Source organism: Hypomesus transpacificus, unplaced genomic scaffold, assembly GCF_021917145.1.
Source record: "Hypomesus transpacificus isolate Combined female unplaced genomic scaffold, fHypTra1 scaffold_326, whole genome shotgun sequence".
Classification (NCBI taxonomy): domain Eukaryota; kingdom Metazoa; phylum Chordata; class Actinopteri; order Osmeriformes; family Osmeridae; genus Hypomesus; species Hypomesus transpacificus.
In genome coordinates, this window is record NW_025813853.1 from 77,604 (window position 1) to 99,597 (window position 21,994).

The 21,994-nt window shown below is 53.1% G+C and overlaps 1 protein-coding gene across 1 annotated transcript; it reads right to left on the bottom strand.

The window, feature by feature from the left end:
• Positions 1-2,887: 2,887 nt before the first annotated feature.
• On the bottom strand, positions 2,888-21,542 carry LOC124464229 (polyamine-modulated factor 1-binding protein 1; the record flags this gene model as incomplete). Its single annotated transcript, XM_047016201.1, has 17 exons — positions 2,888-3,791; positions 8,141-8,211; positions 8,306-8,399; positions 8,492-8,566; positions 8,870-8,979; positions 9,380-9,442; positions 9,881-10,048; positions 12,266-12,433; positions 12,796-12,963; positions 13,055-13,222; positions 14,184-14,351; positions 15,245-15,398; positions 17,458-17,643; positions 18,631-18,878; positions 19,136-19,293; positions 19,864-19,990; positions 21,420-21,542. Coding segments are annotated over 17 exons (2,334 nt in total), but the record flags the coding sequence as incomplete, so codon positions are not given.
• Between the last annotated feature and the right edge of the window lie 452 nt (positions 21,543-21,994).

Consider the following 21,994-nt stretch of genomic DNA (forward strand, 5'->3'; position numbering starts at 1 on the left):
CCCTGAGCTGCATGAAGGCAGTTTCCCTTCACAGTCCCTCCTTTGTACTTGGGCTGTGTTCTTTCTCTGGAAGCCTCATGCAAATGTAAATATGAACATTCCCCCCATTCCCCATGTCGGCTTGATTAAGAGTGGGCGGGCCAAGTAGAGGGGGGCAGATGTAATGGACAAATCTCAGCTATAGGCTGACATTTTGAAATAGTCCTCGTGCACGACAGTGTCAGCAGTCACCTTTACCAGAGCTTTCCAGGAAAGGTCCTTGTAATGATGGCGGGAATTAAAATAGGCCCTGTGGAGCCTGGGACGCGAGTCCAGGGATTAGGGGGTAAAGCCACACCTCTCATCTTGGCCCGGTCCCCTCCACACCTCTGAATCTCCGCCCTGTCTCTTTACCTCCCCCGCAACCCCCCCAGATCCTCCCCCCCCCCCCCCCCTCGTTCCCTGACACACACACAGGGAGATTTAACGGAAGAAAGATCATGTTGTGCATTAGTTGGCGACCGCTGAGAGATTTGTTGAGATGTACTGTCCCTCATATCTACCCCCCCACTGTGAGAGTCTCTGCAGACAGACATGGTTCACTGCCATTACAAACCTAATAAGAGCATAAGGGGGATTGATGAGAAAAACAGTGACATCAACGGCTCTTTTAATTAACTGTGATCCTATAAAGGGGCTGGAATGGAGGTGCGGAGCCAAGGCGCGGCACCGAAGGCATCTCTTTCTCAGCCAAGCCCTCTGTTTCGCTGGCTCACTCAGACCCAATAATGAACAGCCTTCCGGGACCCAATTACATCCAAGGCTGCATTAGGAGACCAGCGGGGCCAGAGGAGACGAAACTGGAGTTCCTCTGCCCTGCCTCTGCAGTGGATGGCATTCATGACATGGAGTATAGAATGCCACCTCACACCCCACCAACACTTGTGATTTCCAAAGGACAAAAGGTGTTCTAGACGTATTCTCGAGAGTTAACTGTCCTTCACTTTCCACTGACAGATGCTGTTGAGCGCAACGTGGAGTGGGGCTGCTCGATCGACACACAAAAGCAATTCCGAGGGCCTCTCCTCACTCTTTCTCCCCTCGCAGAACGCTACATTCACTGCCTGTGCTGTGGAAATGACCATGTGTCCTTCCCTGGGCCAGTTGGTGTGTTGATGTGTTCTGGAAAGAGATTGTTCTTTTTCTATTATTAAACCCTGTCAACTCTACGTGGCACTTATGAGTGAATACATTCATTGAAAAACCCATGCTGGGCACCTTTTGTAAAAATCTATAACATATCTGTAGTATATAGTTTGACAATTCTGCAGTTGTTTCTTTGTACAGAGTTGGATCTTTGTATTATTATTATTATAGGGAAGTAAAGAGGGAACATTGTGGTCCAGATTATTGCTGAATGGTTGCTGTTCCATTTAACAATAAGGACATTTTCTCCTGTATTCCTTTTTCGAAAATGTGATGTTGGAAACACAATTGGAGGATGCATTTTTAGATATATAAAAATAACAATCTTCAACAGAGATGAGAGCTGCCTTTACTCGTAAAAAGGCATATCATTTTGTTTGTTTATCGATCAGACACATTTAGGGATGCTTTCCTTGTGCTCTCTAAACAAAATGCTCATGATCAAGGAGGCAAGAAGAAAGGCATTAAAATGTGCTATTTAAAAAATCTCAGCCATGCTTCATAACACAATCAACACCAATCCACTTCTCAGCAGGTGTACGCCATATACCTGGTACTAAAGACACATACGCAATGTTCAACAATTTATTAAATGTCAACACAGCACGGTGAGATCAAATATACTGGATGAACTAGCAGCGTGGGCAAATGAAAAGATTGAATGCTTTTCTGTGAATTTCAACAAGGCTATGGCGGCACCGTGTCTAACTTTCTGTAAACGCACACTATTTGCATTTTGTCAGCAGTAGACAGTAGGAACATTTCATAGCTCCAACTCCGAGCGTTGATATATCTTGAGTCTTAACTGTATGTCCACATTGTCGGATGTATGTCCATGTGATGTTGTTTGAAAGTCTCTTAAACTTGAATTACCTTTAAATTCAGTGCTTGGGGAAATCCAAGGCATTAATAACAATTATTGGCGTTCTCTGGTTTCCTCAGACACCTTAAGTGTTGGGTATTGACTGCTGTGCTGGGGAGAACGTTACCTATTGATCTGGCCAAGGCAGAAAGAGATGGTGTCCCCTTCCTGTAAGGGCAGGATTAATCCTCCCAGGCTGCCAGTGAGCAAACAGCTACGGCTCGATGCCATCGACTGGAGACACTTCCGACACACACCTTCTCTGAGAGGTCACCCTGCGTCCCCAGCGCCCCCTACAGGCGGCGAACAGGACTACTGATGACGGAGAAGCCAGATGCTAACATTTGGAGAAATCGATCAATACAAGGCAGCCCTGTTGTTTTAAACCGAATGTCCGTCGAAAGCGAATGTCATGAAAAGACTACTTTATGATTGTATTTCGAGGAAATCAAAGGACATACTTCAACATGGTGGTTTGTACAGTTCTATAGCAGTTTTCACTGCCTCTTATTATTCCATTCAATGTTCCTTTGTACAGAACGCTGGTGTGATGGGTCTCCCTCTCTAAGGACTTTGTGCGCACTAACAGCTCATCCACTATTGCTTAGGGCTTTTATTTTTCTTCTAGAAAAAGTCTTTCTACTGTCAAACCCAGACATCCCCTGTGATGGAGGGCTGGTGGCCATGGAACTCTCAGAGTTGGCCTCAAAGCTGCAACAACGCCTGGATTCACCCAGCCCCAGCTCCAGATGAATGGAAGAGAGCTAGAACAAAGAACGACTCGTTAGTGGCTTAGATGCCTTCACCGTCTTTTTTATTTGTCCGCAGTCTGTCTGTACAGCACATTCATTAAGATGCACAGGCAGGCACGGTCCAACTGCTCCAGGACTAGGTGGCTCTGAGTACAACTTGAGATATTGTCCTCAAAATACAGAGGACTAACAACAGGATCCCCAGGGATTCAATTTACTGCATGCGACTGGATGAGATGCTATTGCAATATGTCCCGAATTAGAATAAAAAAGTACAATGTCTTAAAATTTCTCTGCATTTATCACATTTGAGACATTTAAGGTAGTAAGGCACATTTTATTTCTCTAACAATACTCTACAACAATGTTTGTGAACCTGCAATTAAGATGGACCCTGAGTGGATGAATATGAGGAGATATGAAGAATTAGTTTGAATCAATATTTCTCTCAACATAGTGAATTCTACTAAATCAATATTTAATTACTTCCAAAATACAATATCTTGAAAAAGTAAAATAATTTAACCCTGATAGTAACACATAAACCCCCCAAATTGAATAAACAATAAAATAACAATAGTGAAAAGTAGAAAAGCAAAGCCTGATAAAATGATTCAAGTGTCATAAAATCTCCTTTATAGCCCAGCATTAACACCTCTTATAATCCTCTGTACGAGCTAGCTAGCTACAGCGGTTCCCCCTCTAACAGCTCTGTCACTGCCAGGCTGTCTTCCTGAGCTCCGTGAGGCTGCTCCGCCCCAGCTGAGAGAGCGTGGCCTGCTCCGGCTCGGGCCCCAGGCAGGGTGGTGGGCCTCGGGCAGGGCCCTCCTCTCCAGGGCCCGCAGGGCCACTCTCCTGGCCACCTCAGCTGCAAACGTGGGCCCTCTCCCTGCCAGGCAGGCACAGACTAGCGTTGATGGAGGTGGGCAGCCGTCCTCCTGTGCAGGCTCTCCTCCGGACCAGTCGAGGCTCCTCTCACAGCCAGAGCAGATCTGAGACCACAACACAGACCCAGGTTACAGTCTACAGCAACATTTAACCAGATCCAGGCAATAAGGTCCATACTGTTGGTGAATGAACCAAACATGGCCAGCAAACGTGATCAGGGCATTACAATGTCCAGGATTCAGATCATTTATACTATTACAGTACATGTCTAATCATCCCCATCTCATTCACTCCACACGTTGATCCTCTCCCACTGTGTGTCAGGCTGGTGGACCTACCGGGACACTACTGAACAGGTCTCCTGCTGCTAGACTGTCTCTGTTCTGATCCTGGGTCTGGCCCTGATCCTGGGTCTGGCCCTGATCCTGGGTCTGGCCCTGATCCTGGCCCTGAGTCTGGCCCTGATCCTGGGTCTGGCCCTGGGTCTGGCCCTGATCCTGGCCCTGGGTCTGGCCCTGGGTCTGGCCCTGATCCTGGCCCTGGGTTTGATCCTGGTCCTGGCCCTGATCCTTCTGGTCCTGACTCTGACTCTGTCTGACCTGGGGCACTACTCTATGGCTCTGGTCCGGCCCAGAGAAGACCTCAGCACTGCGAAGGAGTGAGGGAGGGAGTTAGGGTCAGACTGGAGCGTCCCTGCACCTGGACCTCCACACGAACCCGGGCCTCCCAGCCAGCCCTCGCTGTGCTCCGACAAGCTCTCCACCCATGTCCAGACACAGCCCGTCTCATTACCTGATTGGACAAAATGTTGACTAGCTCCTGTTCGTAAACAGGTCTCTAACTGCATGCAAATGTACTCTGCTTATTCGGGCAAAGCTCCGGCGCTGCTACGATCCCTCTTAAGCTTCTTGTTGACCGCGCCTGGCAGCTTTGTGTACACAATTGGCTCCCTAGCTGCTCCAGCCGCATCGCTAATGTGTGCCCTTTTGTGCCGCTTAATTCCGCTGGGATAAACAGGCCCGCGAATGCAAAATTATTCCAACACAGATAATTAGCCGAAGAAACAATCACAAAGAATGAATAATAATCGGCGTTGGTTCCATGATAACTTTTAAACATGGGAATGGGAGGGACTTGGGCACCGAGGGAGATGAGCTTATCAAATAAGGCTAGGCAAATGTGCAGTGAATGAAATGAGTCAATCATTTGAACGTGAGAGAGGGGCCCCGAAGAGAATAAACAAGCAATCGCCACATCATGCAGGGAGAACAAATGAGCGTGGTGCACAATTAGGCAGGGTCACATTCTGCTGGAGCAGAGAGCACGGGGAGCGCTAATGAGCTGTGTGGGTGGATGTGTGAGAGAGGGAGATAAGGGTGTGTGTGTGTCTGTGTCTGTGTGTGTGTGTGTGTGTGTGTGTGTACACGGAGAGAGAAAGAGTGGAAAGAAGAGCGAGTACGAGATCTAAAGAGATAGTGATGCCATCTTCTGGGGTTCACATCTAGATACATGAAGGCAGAGAGACAGACAGACGAGGGGCTTGGTAAACAGATAAGTAAACAGATAGGCAGACAGACAGGTAAAAACACAGATAGATAGGTAGACAGACAGGTAAACAGACAGACAGCTAGGTAGACAAGCAGAAAAGGTAAACAGACAGATAGACAGGTAAACAGGCAGACAGGTAAACACAAACACAGACAGACAGGTAAACAAGCAGAAAAGGTAAACCTGCAGGTAAACAGACAGGTAAACAGACAGACAGGTAAACAGACAGACAGGTAAACAGACAGACGGCTAGAAGAGGGAGAAGAAGAAGGCAGAGCTGGTCTGGAAGAGGAGGGACCAGCACCAACTACACTTGCTATAGGACCCAATCCTGAGAGGACAGGCGTTCAGCCAGACCGGCCGTCAAACAGACAGGCAGACGAGCCCACAGCTGGGCTGGGTGACACAGGCTCTCAAAGGCAAGTCAAAGTTATTAACTATTCAATCACACGAAGGAGAGCGCAAGGCGTGAAAGGTTGTGGACCACAGCACTTTTGCTCCAGTGCATTAAGAGCCAGCGCTCTGAATGCGAGGAGGAGAAACAGATTGCCTCGCAGGAAGATGACTGCTCAGGGGCGCCCTACTTCCCCTCTCTCTCCTCCTTTAATAACAGCAATCTGCTGTGAACATCTAATCCCAAGTACCATTTACGCCCGCATCTAGATAACTTCTGCTTGGAAAAGCGTACAATATGAATATTTCATTCCCAGATATACAAATAAACACAACAAACCCCCCCCCATCCACCCCCCCCCCCACACCATCCGTCAGCGATCCCTCTTACAGGAGGTGAACTGGAAGAGGAAAGCGCTAATGAGCGCCGTGCTGCGGGCAACCCACGCCCCTAAGGGCTGGGGCGCGTCCCTCTCCAAAACGAACGGAGCCGGTCGTGGCCGTCCGCCATCCGCCATCCTTAAAGGACCGGAGGGCTCATCGAGGCGCCAGGGCTCCTGTCATCGTAAAACCCCGTTTCGACCGAGCGTACGCACTCTCGATGTCAATAACCCGTGTGACATATTCATGACGGCAAATCAGCCCCCGAATACTGTCCTTGATAAGTAATAGCCCTATCCTTGCCATTAAAGTGGCATATGGCTGTATCCCCCCCCCTCTACCCCCTCCTCCTGCTCTCCCTGGCCCCCGTCCTTAGTGGCGGATGAGGGGGATCAGGAGTCCATCCATATGCATGCTCACATATCTATGGAGTGGATGTCAGCTCTTAGGCGGCCTGCGCTCTGAAAGCCCGGCTAATGACACTTAATGAAAGCTGGGGATGGGAGCGTGCTGTCTGTAGAGTCCCCTCGGCCCAGCCCGGACCTTCAGACGCCATCAATAAACAAACGCGCCGCGTGAGAATGGACGGCCTGTGTTCCCTCCGCTCCTCTCATGCCCTCGCTTGTTTATCTATTTATTTGTGTTTCATCTCTCTCTCTCTCTCTCTCTCTCTCTCTCTCTCTCTCTCTCTCTCTCTCCTCTCTCTCTCCTCTCTCTCTCCCCCCCCCCTCTCACTCTCTCTCTGTCCCCCCCCCCCCTCTCTCTCTCTCTCTCCCCGGCTGCTCTCGTCCTGTCTCTCTCTTCTCCCAGCTTCCCGCAGGCTTTCTGGATGTCCTGGAACATTAGCAGTGGTTCACTCACTCCTGACTCCTCCAGTGGACTCTAATGGGCTGAGTCTGCATGGTCACAGGGCGGCCTACGCTAGCACACACACACACATGCTGTGAAACACACAGACACGTGCGTGCAAAAAACACCCGCTACACACACCAACTCCGATCAGACCACGTCTCAAGCTGACCTTTAATGACTCGAGTAAACAGGTTTGTTATGTCTTCTAGGGAAGATAGTTTGGTCTGAGTTTGAGGGTGGGATTTGAGGGTGGGATGAGGGAGGACAGGGTGGGGTGAGTGTTGGGGTGAGGGGGGGGGTGTCAGACAGAATGAGGGGCTGGAAGGGATCCTCTCAGCACAAGCCTCTAATCAGCCCTGTCAACACAGGACTCTGATTGGGTTCACTGCTCTCCTGCTCTGCCTCCATCCCGTCCATATCTTTCTTTAAACCACCCAAGGTTATCCCTCCAATCAACCCTAACCTTCGCTCGTTTCAATTAGAGAGGAGATCAGAGGGGGCGAATTACAGGGAAATGCCAGTGAGCACAGATCTGGCTTACTTCTGAGCACGGGGGTATTGGCCAGACGGAATGAAACGGCTTCCACTGTCAAACGACGAGGTGGAACACAATTTCACCAATAAATAACCCCTTCTCGAGCAGCGCATATAAAATGCACATTCCATTTGAGAAAGGTCACCGTTACCATGGCAACGGAGGAGGGGGGGGGGAAATTGACACTTAGTTATGTGCGTGTCCTGGTCTGTCTCAGTCAACAGACGCGACCGAGACGTGACAATCGGGTCCATGGTTGCAGAGTCTTCTGTTGGCTTTTCCCCTGGCTGTCTTTCTGAGCTGGGGTAAAGTGTCCTTGTTAGATTGATAGCTGTCTGTCTTGGTCTGTGTGTCTGGTTTGTCTGTCCTCCCCCACACACACTCACCAGAGGACCAGGGCCATGCCCCCTTCCTCGGTCACTTCCCAGATTTCCTGCCTGACTGCACAAATGCATCTTTGGTGTTAACAAGCTGCTACTGTCCATCTAGGCTGGAGGTGGCTGGAGATATGGGCCTGGGGGCTGGAGGCTGGAGCATGGGGCTGGAGGCTGGAGCATGGGGCTGGGGGCTGGGGGCTGGGGACTGGAGGCTGGGGGCTGGAGGCTGGGGACTGGGGGCTGGAGGCTGGGGGCTGGAGGCTGGGGGCTGGAGGCTGGGGGCTGGAGGCTGGCATGACTTTTCCGTTTCCCAGTCCTGTTGTGGGTGAGAGCAGAGAGAGACAGAGAGGGCGTGAGGGGTACTCACCCTGGGTGGACCTGGGGGGCGGGGAGCCAGGCCCGGGCACTGAGCAGCTCACCCCTGCTGACCTGAGAAGCCTGGACACACACACACACAGGGGACAGGAGATCCCGTTAGCTGTGTTGATTAGCATCTAGGAGCTCCAGGGAGGGCCCGGGGGGTGGGACCTACCCTGCACCTCTCCACCTCCATCCTCCTGTCGTCCAGCTCAGCCTTCAGCCTCCTCGACTCCCTGTGAAGGATGTCCACATTCTCCTGCAGGTGACTGGATAATCACACACACAGACACACACATGATCCACATTGGAGCGTGTCCACACAGCAGAGTGTGATGCTCTCAGGAGCCGGCGGTCTTACTCCCTCTCAGCGGTGAGGTGGATGATCTTCTTGCTCTGCTCCTTGGTCTTGTGGCCCAGAGCGTCGCTGGCCTGTCTGCAGCACGGAGACAAGAACGAGTCAAGCCTGGACAGAGAGGGCCAGGCTGGGGTGCGGAGCAGGAGGGGACAGTGCAGAGTATAAACACGAGTCTAGGGTATATGGAGTCTAGATAAGTGTATAGAGTATAAACATGAGTCTAGGGTTATATATAGTGTATAGTGTATAGTGTATAGTGTAGATGTGACTACATAGTCTAGATAAGTGTATAGAGTATAAACACAAGTCCAGGGTTATATATACGTAGTGATGCGTAGTGTATAGGGTAGATGTGAGACTAGAGTACTGTGGGGGCCTTACTTCTGCTCCTTCACCCACTGGTTGACGTTGGAGACCACCAGCTCACTCTCTGTGTGGAGACGACTGCTGTCAGCGCGAGCCTCCCCCAGGGACTGACGCAGCACATCCACCTGAGAGACAGAGACAGGGGGGGAGAGAGAGAGAGAGATGGGGAGAGGCCAGAGAGGGAGGGGGGACAGAGAGAGAACAGAGAGAGAGAGATGGGGAGAGAGAGAAGGATAGAGAGACAGAGAGCGAGAGAGATACAGAGAGAGAGAGATGGGGAGAGGCCAGAGAGGGAGGGGGGACAGAGAGAGAACAGAGAGAGAGAGATGGGGAGAGAGAGAAGGATAGAGACAGAGAGCGAGAGAGATACAGAGAGAGAGAGGGATAGAGACACAGAGAGTGAGAGAGAGACAGAGAGAGAGAGTGAGAGAGAGACAGAGAGAGGTGGCAGGAGTCAGTCCTTCTGTATTCAGCCTCTCGTCCCAGTGTTGATCTGTCATGCAGAGTGCGGAGGGAGTTCAGCACCTCGTTAGTGGCCGTTTTGTACTTCTGCTTCAGAGACTCCAGCTGGGATTGTAAGGCCTCCACCTGTACACAACACACAAACACACACACACAACACTGCACACCTGGAGCAGGGACTAGTGTCTTTCATGTCGCTGTATTTCAGGGGCATGTGTATATACAGTAGTATTATTTCTAGAGTTCTATCCTCAAAGTCTTTTGAGTGTGTGTGTGTGAGAGACAGCCAGACCCAGTTTTGGAGCATAATGGATGACTGATGTATGGCATATGGTTTGAAAGTGTGGTTATGTCAAAAACAATCCTGCAAACTGCATGTCGCACGGAATAAATCATGGTGAAATCATGCTCAACGATGGACCCACTGTTGGGAGATACATCCAGAACTACATATAAGCACCAATAAACAAGATTAACTTGCCTGGTGCTCTGAGAATGTCTCATAGCGTGCGTGCGTGTGTGTGTGTGACGGTGTGTGTGTTTGTAAGAGTGTGTGTGTCTGACCTGAGCCACCTTGGCATGGTAGTTCTCCCTGAGGGAGGTCATCTCCACCTTGATCAGCAGCATCTCCTCCTCCCTGGCCTCCAGGCTGGAGCGCCTCTCCTGAGCCCAGCGCTCAGCCCTCCCAAGCTGGGATCGCAGCTCCGCCAGCCTGGCCTGGCACGCCCGCGCCTGGAGGAACAGGGCGTCTGACTGACTGATTCAGCTCCACGTCGATCGGTGGAGAGTCGCCATGTTTACACGTTGCCTTTCACGTTAAATAGAACTTGTCGGGAAAAGGTCTGGTTGTTGAGGATGGACCATGGAATGCCCTCATAGAACCAAGCTAAGGAACAAGGACCAATCGGCAGGACTTGCCTGGGCCTACACTTGTCTTTCTATATCCCTGCCCACCAATACCCCCCCCCCCAACCCCCCCACCCCCCCTCCCGGCCCCCTCGATGGAGAAACAGACCAGTACCACAATGACCTTTCCACAGCCCAGGGAACAGGCAATGCAGAGGAGAGGCAATAAATGTAATGAAAGAAGCAAAGGCAATTAAAGTGGTGGATGTGTGTGTGGGCGTGTGTGTTGCTGTGTGTGTGTTGGTGTGTGTGTGTTGCTGTGTGTGTGGGCGTGTGTGTTGCTGTGTGTGTGTTGGTGTGTGTGTGTTGGTGTGTGTGTGCGGGCCGCGTGGAGGAGATGAATACAGCTCCATATCCCCCATAATCCCTGTGTGATCGCACAGCAATCCTGGGCTGCTCACAGTCTGATCACCGTCCTGCAGCATTCACCATCTAATCCACACCAAAGGACAGCCGGGCACACACACACATACACCACACTCTCATCACACACACACACACATACACATACACCACACTCTCATCACACACACACACACATGCAGTGTGAAACACATGTCAACATGCATGCAAACATGTACGTGCATACATGCACGTACAGTTGAAGAATGCAAACACAAACAATCACTAACGGCAAAGGTTTAAAGTAGGCAATTTGCACACGACTTTAACACACAAGCACGCACACACGCACACACACACACGCACACACACACACGCACACACACGTAGGCATGGCCAGTGAGAGTCACTAATGGCCTTCATGTGACGTGGCCCCACAAACCAACAGCAATTATTTCCATAAGCAAAACGGGAAAACATACAGCCAAACACACAGAGCACAGTCATTATCTGTAGGACGGGTGGTGCGGGGGGGCCGGGGGGGGGGGGGGGGGCCTGGGGAGGGAGGGGGGGAAGGGGGGGAAGGCAACTTGCACTTCATTTTCTCAGGCAGAGTTTGCTGACCGCAAAATGACAGGAATGCTTTTCCCTAAACCAATTAAAGGGAGACAGAGCTGCTGTTACCATGCAACATTGACAGCACTTAAGGAGGCTGGCGCGAGAGCGCAGATGAGCCATGGAGATGTGCCTCCCGGCTCTGCTCGACCTGACACACACACACACACACACATTAGAAAAGGGCACGGGCTCACAGAAGAAGCGCACAAACAGTTTAAAGTGTGTGTACCGCAATGAAGAGAGCGACCGAGCTCAGATACGTTCCACGACAAAAGCAAACAAGCATAACCAATTGGAACAAACCGCATACCCAACGACCACTCCAGTAGCCAGCCCACGCGGCATGCTGTTGACGAGCACCCCGGCTGAAGTGACTGCTCGTCGGGCCTTTATGCCTTATAAAGGGACTGAACGCGTGCATGTCCTCTCTGCAACGTGAGTGTGCCGGGGTGGTGAGTGTATCGCGAGTGTATCCTGTAGCTCAGGGACTGCTGGGGTGGGTGAAGGAGAGCTCGGTTGGAATTACATGGAGGAGAGGGCACGGCTACACGGTTCACCTCTCCTCTCGACAACGCGACCTGCTCCTGGGCGCAGTGCACAATTAGTGAACAGTGTGACCCCACAGGTTAAGTCTCCTCGACAGAGGGCCTGTGTTCTTTACTCTAATGACTGCTCATTCAGTTAAGGGGCCACGGCTCGTTTACAGCCCCGGGTGTGCCACACACACACACTTAATACATATGGGAAGCATATCTTCACCATGCCTGTTCTACAGCATGAGAATGTTCTAATCATTGAGGCGTCACTGTTGAGGCTGGTAGATTGAGGCTGAGGCTGGGTTTGGGGTTGTTGAAGGACTTACTGTGGAGAAAGGGAGCTTCTGGCTGCACAAGTATTAAACAGAGTACCCCATTAGTGGACATGGGAACAGGGATGGCTGGAGGCTAAATGTGACCTGGACAACCGTCCCTTGATTTGAATTCTTGGATTTGGGCTCATATTGGAGCTGCAGTGAAGCTGAGTTGAGGTTTGGGAATATTCCATGTGATGTGTGTGTGATGTGTGTGTGTCCTGTGTGTTCACCTCGTCCTGTGAGTGTGAGCTGGTGCTGTGGAGCCTGCTGAGCTCTGTGGCCAGCACCCTGCTCCTGTCCTCCTGCCCGGCCAGCTCCTCCACCAGCTGAGCGCTCCTCTGCTGCAGCCGGCCCAGCTCGCTACGCTGGCCCGCCGCCTCTCTGGTCCTCTCAGCCAGCTGCACGCCGCCAGGACACACACACGGGGGGCGAAACACACGTCCGTGACACACGCGTCTACGCACAAACTTGTAATAGTGGGTGCCAGTCATCTCCAGTCCAGTCCCTGGTGGCTAGCAGGGTGTTTAGCAGGGTGTTTAGCAGGATAGCTGACAGAATGTAGCAGGATAGTTAGCAGTGTGGTGAGCAGGGTGGCTAGCATGGTGCTTAGGAGGATGCTTGCAGGGTGGTTAGCAGGGTGCTATCAGTGTGGTTAGCAAGGTGCTAACAGGGTGCTAGCAGGGTGGTCAGCGGGGAAGCTAACGGAGTGCTAGCAGGGTGGTTAGCGGGGTGGTCAGTGGGGTAGTAGAAGGCTACCCACCAGCTCCATGCTCTCTTTGTGGGAGGCCTGTGTGGAGGCCAGCTCCAGCCTCAGCTCCTTCACCCTCTGCTCTGCTGCAGCCGTGTCCCTCGCTCCCTGCCTGCCACTGGCCTGGGCCTCGTCCAGGGCCCGCTTCAGTTTGGACACGCCCTTCTGCAGATGGCTCAGCTGGAGACCACACACAAACAGATATAAGTGCAGATAGACATGAGAGGACAGGAGCAGAGGAGGCAAGGTTGTGTGTGCTTTGGTGTCTGACCTCCCTCTTGTGTGTCTGGCCCTGGGCCTCGCTGCTCGCCAGCTGCCCCCTGCACTCCTGCAGTTGGGCCTGGCCCGCCGCATGCTCCTCCTGCAGCCTCTGGGTGGCGCTCTGCTGCTCAGCCACGTGGCCCTGCAGGCTGCCTATGGTGCTCTCCTGTTTCCTCAGCTGGAGGCACAACACACGGTAGGGCGGGGGGGGGTGGGGGGAGATAGAGAGGAAGAGAGGGAGAGGAGGGAAACAGAGACGGAGAGACAGACAAGACTGTCAGACACCTTCCTCACCCCCCCCCCCCCCCCCAGCTCCACTATCAGGGTGAACATCGGGCGTCCATCAGACTGAGATAGGACCAAATCTGACAATCGCTGCACCATCTTAACTCTGCTTCTGTCAGAGGATTAAAAACCTAGCTCGATGGAAGACTCCCTCCCACGTGCATGAAAGATATCAAATTGGGATTAAGGAGATTAATTTCAAACTGTAATTGAGAGGGAAACTTTTTGATCAGATTTATTTAACTTTTTAAAGATGTAATATACGCGTGGATTTAATTTGCGAACACATGAACAGTTGGTAGATTGCTGTGCTTGAAGATCATATCCCTTCTGGCTAGTGAAATACCAAATTTCCTCTAATTCAGGCCTTGGATTTGACTCATTTCTTTTTGCCTCCTTTGGGGTTCAAAAAAATAATTACTATTTTTAAAACACAAATTCAGATGGAAACAAATTCAATTGGAGGGAGCGTGGCTGGAGGGAGATTGGGGGAGGAGAGTTGATGAGAGCAGACGCTCACATTCTCTCCGTCTGAATTGAAAAGCGACTTCCTGTGGAGACGACAGAAATAAACCCGCACCCTTTGGCGCAGAGAGCCGAGACTGAGGGTTTACCATGCCAGTCACCAGCCCGAGTAGCTGACACCTGAATAGGCTCATTATTGCGACTGTCAACAGATAAACACAAATGTGTTAGCCACATTCACGTGGGATACACTCATCAAATATGTGTGAGGCTGTTGAAAGCTGTGTCTCGGTGATTGACTGAGTAATCAGAAGGGTGTGCATGTGCTCGTTACTGCACGTATGTGTGTGTGTGTGTGGGGGTTCATGAGCTTGTGTGAGAGAGAACACCTGGTTGTTAGCCGTGTCCAGGCGGGTGTGGAGCTGGTCTCTCTCTGTCTCCAGTGCCGCCTCTCTCTCCTTGGATGTGTGCAGCCGGCTCTGCTGCTCCTCCTGCCTGGCCTGCTGCTCTGACAGCTCTGCCCGCAGCGCCTGGCTGCCACCAGCCTGCTCCTGCAGCTGCAGCGCGCACACACACACGCACGCACGCACACACACGCACACACACACGCACACACACGCGCACACGCACGCACATATCCACACACAAATTTGTTTTACTATCCTAGGGCCGACATTTCACAATTCAAAATCATGTTTTCCCTTACCCCTAACCCTTATTGTGAATCTAACCTTAACACTACTTTGAACCCTTGCCCCCCAGAAAAAGCTCAAGAATATGTCATTTCCTTGTGGGGAGCACAAGAACTACCCCACAAATGTAGTTTAACAAGACCACACTAACACACACACACACACACACACACTCACACACACAAAAACATCCAGACACACACCCACAACCCACTGATAATAACAGAAAATGCACTGAAATAGCTTTTCAGAAGAAAAAAAAACCCGAACCTTTACTAAAAAACAACAACAACAAAAAAACAACTCCGGACTGACAGAAATGAAATGGACTTGGGCCCTAACCCTGCTCAGCTTCACACAGCTCAAACATGCACAGACTCGCCTGCTCCTGTGTTTACAGAGCAGTAAACACAGACCCAGAGACCCCGATCCATATATCGATCTCCTGTAATAGGCTCTAAATGACCAAGGTTACAGAGGTGCTGGGTAGTATCCCTTTCACAGCCAGCCACTCAGACACACTGCCTGGCCTGGCCGGGACTGTCCACACACTCACTGGGAGAAACAGCTCGTCCAACGACCATGTCCCACTGGAGGCACAATGGCTTGGTGACACACGACAGGATGTTCACTAAACGCTCGTCGTCTCTGCTGACAAGAACCGGCATACACAGCAAGCGCATTTCAGGTCGACAGACTTTGGTGTAAGTCGCTTTGGAAACGGGTTCTAAAGGGTTCTAGATGCCTCTGGGTCGCACCTGCTGCTGTAGAGAGGTGAGGGTCTCTCTGGTCTGGGCCAGCTCTGCCTCCAGCTGGAGCTCCCCCTGCTGGTGGAGTCGAGTCTGCTGCTGGGCGCTCAGCTGGGCCTGCCTGCTCTCAACCGCCTCCTTCTGCAAGCTTTCCACCTGGGCTCTGGCACACACACACACACAAACACACGCACACAGAATTAGTATTTCAGAAATCACAACAACATGAATGTAAATGTGCCATGTTAACTCTCTGCTTGTTCAGAGCAAAAGGAGGGGAAGTGGTGTACTAGGGTGTCATGTGAGGGGAAGCTCAGCCAGAGATGGAGGATGTCATCTGACCAGGCAGGCCCGCATTTCATGAGGGCCGAGGTGCTAATTCTGTCTGTCCCGCATGGTGCTCAGTGGTGTGGTGCATACAGGGGTCTGCTTTAGTGCTGCTGGGCCATGAATGATGGGACCAGAGGCGTGTGTGTGAGAGAGAGAGAGAGAGAGAGAGAGAGAGAGAGAGAGAGAGAGAGAGAGAGAGAGAGAAAGAGAGAGAGAGAGAGAGAGAGAGAGAGAGAGAGAGAGAGAGAGAGAGAGAGAGAGAAAGAGAGAGAAAGAGAGAGAAAGAGAGAGAGATAGGAGAATGAGAGAGAGAGAGACAGAGAGAGAGAGAGAGAGAGACAGAGAGAGAGAGAGAGAGAGAGAGACAGAGAGACAGAGAGAGAGACTCAGAGAGAGAGAGAGAGTGTGAATCAGTGAGTGAGTGAGTGAGTGAGAGAAAGAGAGAGAGAAAGAGAGAGAGAGAGAGTGTGAATGAGTGAGTGAGTGAGAGAAAGAGAGAGAGAGAGAGAGAGAGAGAGGAATGAGAGAGAGAGACAGAGAGAGAGACTCAGAGAGAGAGAGAGAGAGAGAGAGAGAGAGAGAGAGAGAGAGAGACTGTGAATGAGTGAGTGAGTGAGTGAGAGAAAGGGAGAGAGAGAGAGAGAGAGAGAGAGAGAGAGAGAGAGAGAGAGAGAGAGGGATGGATGGATTGCCATGCCCTGTTTGCCGCCAGGTGAAGCAGCTAATCCAACCCCAGAGGGCGCCACACAATGCCCCGTGTCCTGGAAACACCCAGTCAGACCACAGCCACCGGTCCTCCCCCACCCCACCCCAGCCCACCCCACCCCCCAGCCCTCCGCAGCCACCAGCCCTCCGCAGCCACCAGCCCCAGCCAGAGAGACAGAAAGTGCCCAGCTGGAGTGTGGGAAGGTGACGCTCCCTCAGCTCCTGTTCTGCCGAGTGTCTCCCTCGCTCCTCTCAGCCCAGAGCCCTCCACCTGAGAGAGGCTCCACCTCCAGAGAGCTCTCCGAGAGAGACGCGCGGGGAGGGAGGGAGATGGGAAACAGACAAGTGGAGTGTTAGAGTGAGTGTGTGTTGGAGCGGAGGGGCGGTGGGGGGGTTATACGACATAAAGCTCTTTCCGGAAGGTGCTGTGTCACTGACAGGCGTGGTGTGTGGCGGGAGGCAGAGAGGGGAGTATGGGAAAAGCCAAGAGCCTTTGCCGAGCTCACCTCCCTCTCCCATTGACAACCTGGCCGCAGTAACAGCTAATCGATGGCCAGTGAAATCCCTGTGCTCTCCCTTGCCTGCCTGATCAATATTCCTGGCAATTAGAATCCCCTATCTGCATGGCTGTGGGGACCTCGGGCCGACTCACCAGCCCACAAACACCCAATTTAGTCCTCAGCCTATCACTTAATTACTAAATCCTCCCTAATGCCTATTGGCAGGCCAGGGCTGAGCGTGCCCAGTGCGGGCAGACGGCTGGTTGAACAGCAGACCTTTGACGAGGTGCGGGTTGAAGATGCCCTCTCCGCTCCCGGCCACTTAAACATCCGATTTCACAAGGGGGGGCCTCGACCCGGAATGATCCGTCTATCTAGGGGCGGGTAGGGGTGCGTGTGACAAGGGTGACAGATCTAAAACCCTTTCCTCACAGCCTCTGTGTGTGTGTGGCTTGGGGGCTGGGGGGGGCTTCTAACACTTCAGCAACAGGTCCGAGGAACGCCCCCTCGTGCTTGTTGCTGTGGCGCCTCGTTTAGGCTCGCGTAGGTTAGGAATGTTGTGTGCCGTGAGGTGTGTGGAGGTAGTATACCTGAGAGAGAGAGAGAGAGAGAGAGGGAGAGAGAGATAGCGGACCGGGAAGTGGTGTTTGGGAACGTGTGAGTGTGTGTGTGTGTGCGTGCAGGTACCTGGCGTGGTGTAGCTCCTGCTGAGCGCTAGGCAGCGCCTCCCTCAGGGAGCGAAGCTCTGCCTCCAGGCTCCTCTGGGCCTGCTCGGCCCTCACCACCTCCGACACCCTCTCGGCCAGCTGCTCCTGCGCCCGCCGCTGCCCCCCCCTCCACCAGCAGCACCCTTTCCTCCTGCCGAGCCAACTCCTGGGCTGGGGGGGGGGGGGGGGGGGGGGGCACACACACATAGACACGGCGGATTACTCCCAGTATCACTATCTAGGGGATATACTAGGCTTATCTAAAATGGCAGGGCGCTATTCACTGTGCTCCCAATTAAATGGAACATTTCATTCATTTCGGTCGAGGCTAAATCTCAAACGCAAACGAGAATGCACGAGTTCATCAGCGCCGTGTCGCTGTGGAAAGCAAGAGACTCATTTCGTAGCTGTTTGTGTGCGCCGCCTTTCCGACGGATTCAACTTGGTTCGTGTTGACTTGTTTCACCCTTTGAGTGTCACTTTCTGTGTGCATATGTGATGGACTTGTTAGTATGCGTACGCGCGTGGGTGTGCACAGTGTGCATATGCATGTGTGCGGACCATGTAGATGAGTTTGTGTGTGCGCGTGTGTGTGTCACACAAAAAGCCCGGGGCTGTGAATTGATGAGCTGTTTCATTGCAGGCGCGGGACTGAGGATACTGGGCTAGCCAGCTAACAGGTGACCGTCTCATGCAGCTTATTAAAGACAGCCCTGGAGGGTCTCTGGGACGCCACTAAAACCCTGTCACTCTCCCTCCCTCCTTCCCCCGTTTTTGATTGTTCTTTCAACCCCTCGACTGAGAGCGAGTAGGACGGAATGCGAAATGCGGAGAGACAGTCAAACAGTGAGAGAGATGGTGGGAGAGAGAGAGAGAGACAGAGGAAGTCAGTGAGAGAGAGAAACATAGAGAGACATGGAGAGATAGAGACAGAAAGAGAATCAGAAACAGAGGAAGTCAGTGAGAGAGATAGAGATAGAGAGAAACAGATAGAGAGAGACAGAGAGAGAGAGACAGAGAGAGACAGAGAGAGACAGAGAGAGAGAGACAGAGAGAGACACAGAGAGAGAGACAGAGAGAGACACAGAGAGAGAGACAGAGAGAGACACAGAGACACACACACAGACCGGTCAGACATCCCGGCATCTCCTACCCGTGTCCCTGCAGCGCCCCTGGGCCTCCCTCAGCTCCTCTCTCAGCTGCAGCAGCTGGGTGTTCAGAGCGGCCCCCTCCGCCTCTCTCTGCTGGCCCTCCCTCCGGACCCGGAGCAGCTCGGCCTCCAGGCCGCGGCCCCGCTTCCCCCTGCCGCTCCAGCTCGCCCGCCCGCCCCCGCAGCGCCTCCCGGGCCTCCAGCAGGTCGGACTGGGACCTGCGCAGGAGGGCGTCCCTCTTCTGGACCTCCTGGGCAGGGAGAGGTCGGGGGTCAGAGAGGGGGGTGGGGCCGAGGTGTGGCGGGGATCTCGAACTTTAGATGTGTGCGTGGGTCGGCTCTGCTTTCTCTATTTGTGTGTGTGTGTGGTGGGTGTCGTGTGTGGGTATAGTATGTGTGATTGTGTGGTGTCTCTGTGTGTGGTGTGGTGTGTGTGTGCAGTTCTGTGTGTGTGGTGTGTGCATGTGTGTGTGTGAGCGTGTCGAGGGTGTGGTGTCCCGGCCCGTACCTTCCCCCTGTGTCCAGCCAGGGTGTAGGCAGCCTGCATCTCCTGCTCCAGCCTGGCTGCTCTCTGCTCCAGCTGCTCCACCTCCCGCTGCCTCCGCTGGGCCTCACAGCCAGCCTCCCTCTCCTGCTGCCGGGCCTCCGTCTGCACACGCAGCACCTCTGGACCACCACCGACACGCTCAACGTGAGATGGGGTAGGCCAAGGAGTAAGCCACCATGGAACAGGGTGCACTTTGTTTGTTAGACGAGCTCGGATCACGAAGCCAATCCACGACAGAGTGGTTCGCATGAGTGGGCAACTGGTTTCCCAAGACGTGCTTATATACCTTCGCTGGGCGTGTTCAAACAGAGAATGCACAGAAACGCTTCCTTCCTCGGGTCTCAGTGGTCAGGACATTGATACAGTAGAACAGGCAAAACAGGTGAAGACAGCGTAATTCATATAAGCCCTATTTGCGCATGTTTACTTCTTACTGTCTCCTAAGAGTCTGGGCAGAGTAAGTTCCATGTCTATATTCCATGTATTTATACACAGTGAGGGGCCTATATGACCTCTTGACCTCACGAAGACCCAAGCTTCATGTACACAGAAACTCCGCCTATCAGTCAACATCCCAACAGAGCCAGCCAACACACACCACAGATAGAAACGTCGACTAGATGATGATTTGGTTTTCAGGTCATTCAAATGAGGTCATTCATAGCGGGTATTGTGTGTGTGTGGCCCACCTGCCAGACTGCTGTCCTTGAGCTGGGTGACGGTGGACACCTCCTCTCTGAGGCGGCGAACCTCCGCCTGGCACACACTCAGCTGCTGAGTCCTCTGAGAGCCCTGCTCCCTGGCCTGGGCCAGGGCCTGAACACACACACACACACACACACACACACACACACACACACACACACACACACACACACACAGGGCTGTCACCAAACTGTCACACTGCCTCAAGGGAGGGAGGGGGGAGGGGGGGCGCCCCGGGCGATACAGACCCCCGCCTGAGGGAGCCCCCCCCCCCTCCCCTACCTTCTCACCCCGGGGCTATGTTCACACCCGCTCGCCCCTGCCCACTCGAGCGCCTGGCCCTCATTTGGCATTTCCACAAAGATGGCATCTGCATCGGGCCGAACAGGAAGCGTCCCGTGTGACGGAGGAGCTTCTTCCTGACAGATGTCACATCCAATCTGCCCCCCCCCCCCCCCCCCCCGACCCGGACTCCCACGTGGTGTTAACTGTTCAATCAGGCAGCCAGCTGCACTGTGTGGGCTCCACGCCACAATTACCTGGGAGACCTCGCCTGTGAAGGTGTGTATGCGTGAGGAGTGAGGAGGACCCTGTGTGTGTGTGTGTGCGAGTGTGTGCGAGTGTGTGTGTGTGTGGTAGAGGAGAGAGTCACTCTCTCCGTGTGTCACTGTCGAGGGGGGGGGGGGGGGGGGGGGGGGGCTCGTGATGTCAAACTCCACCCCCCCACCCTCTCCGCCAACCCCGTGTCAGCGCCTTCGCCCTCTGCTCCAATCAACGCAGCAGCGGCGGAGGCGGAAAATGCGGGCCGACGGGTCCGAGTGAAATACGCGTGTAAACATTAAAAGCAACATAAAAAAAGGGATAATTGTGCCGTGCTTGGGTTGTGTGTGTGTGTGTTCGACACTACCCTGTCGTCTGACACCATTCAAATAACGAGGTGTCACGAGGAGCCGGTCTCGCCGCTCCGCCGCCGACGCCCGTCAAGACAAATCTATATTTCATGGCCACTTACAGATGTATAAATAGTCAAACGAGGGGCTCCGACCATCTATAAAACGCCACTAAAAGGTTGCCAGAAGATGGCGGATGTGGTGGGGCTGGCCCGGCCGCGGTCATCAATCTGGGGGTGAGCGGTGCGGAGCGTGGGGGGAGGGGCCGGGGCGGGTTGTCTGGGTTGCGTGGAGGCGTGACGAGGGGGTAGGGTGGTGGTGGTGGTGGTGAGGAGTGGGGGTCAGTAAATCACGTTGGCGCTCCCCCGTCACTCCACCACTCCAGCTGCCCTGCTCCTCAGATGGAGGATCGCCACGGAACACTCTGTTAGAGGCACGCACGCACACACACACACACACCGACATAACAAACAATGAGTCAGTCGTGTGTCGGTGGACCCTGGGCTGTCTGGGGATGGCACCGCCCCTGTTGCATCGTGGGTAGGAGGCCGGGTCGAGCTGACGGTTCGCGTGCCGACGAGAAGGATTTGCTGCGGTGACTTTTGATGGGTAGCGGGTGACCTGAGGTATTTGAGCTCAGCTGTGCCTACCTGCTGTAGTTCCTGGACGTGGGACAGCTGGGTGTTGTAGTCCGAGTCCGAGTGGACGTGATTGGCTCGGTACACAGAGAAGTCGGCCTGGACCTTCACCACGCTCTCCTGCTGCTCTTCCACCTAGCAAAACACACACACACACATCCAGGTAGGTAAATACAGAAGTATGTATGGCTTTACATGAACGATTGAGCAGGCATACAGAGAGACAGGCAGGCAGAACTAGCCAAGGGAACCAGCGAGGTTGTAGTTACTGTGGTTCACAGCAAGAGCAGACAAAAAGACAAAAAGCAGACCCAACCCCCCTCCACACACACACACACACACACACGCCCTAATGTCCGCCTCCTCCTTCACCCCCCAGTCCGTCAGCACACTGAGCTGGGCCTGATGGTTCGTGACTGGGGAACATTCAGCTTCTCTCAGATGAGTCTGGAGGAGCCTGGCACAACAGCTTCAAATTAACACACCCCCTTGTCCCTAAGACACACACACACACACACACACACACACTCTAAACCATTGTTAGGGTGTCCCATCAGTGTTTTCTCAAGCTTGCATTTGTGCCGCTG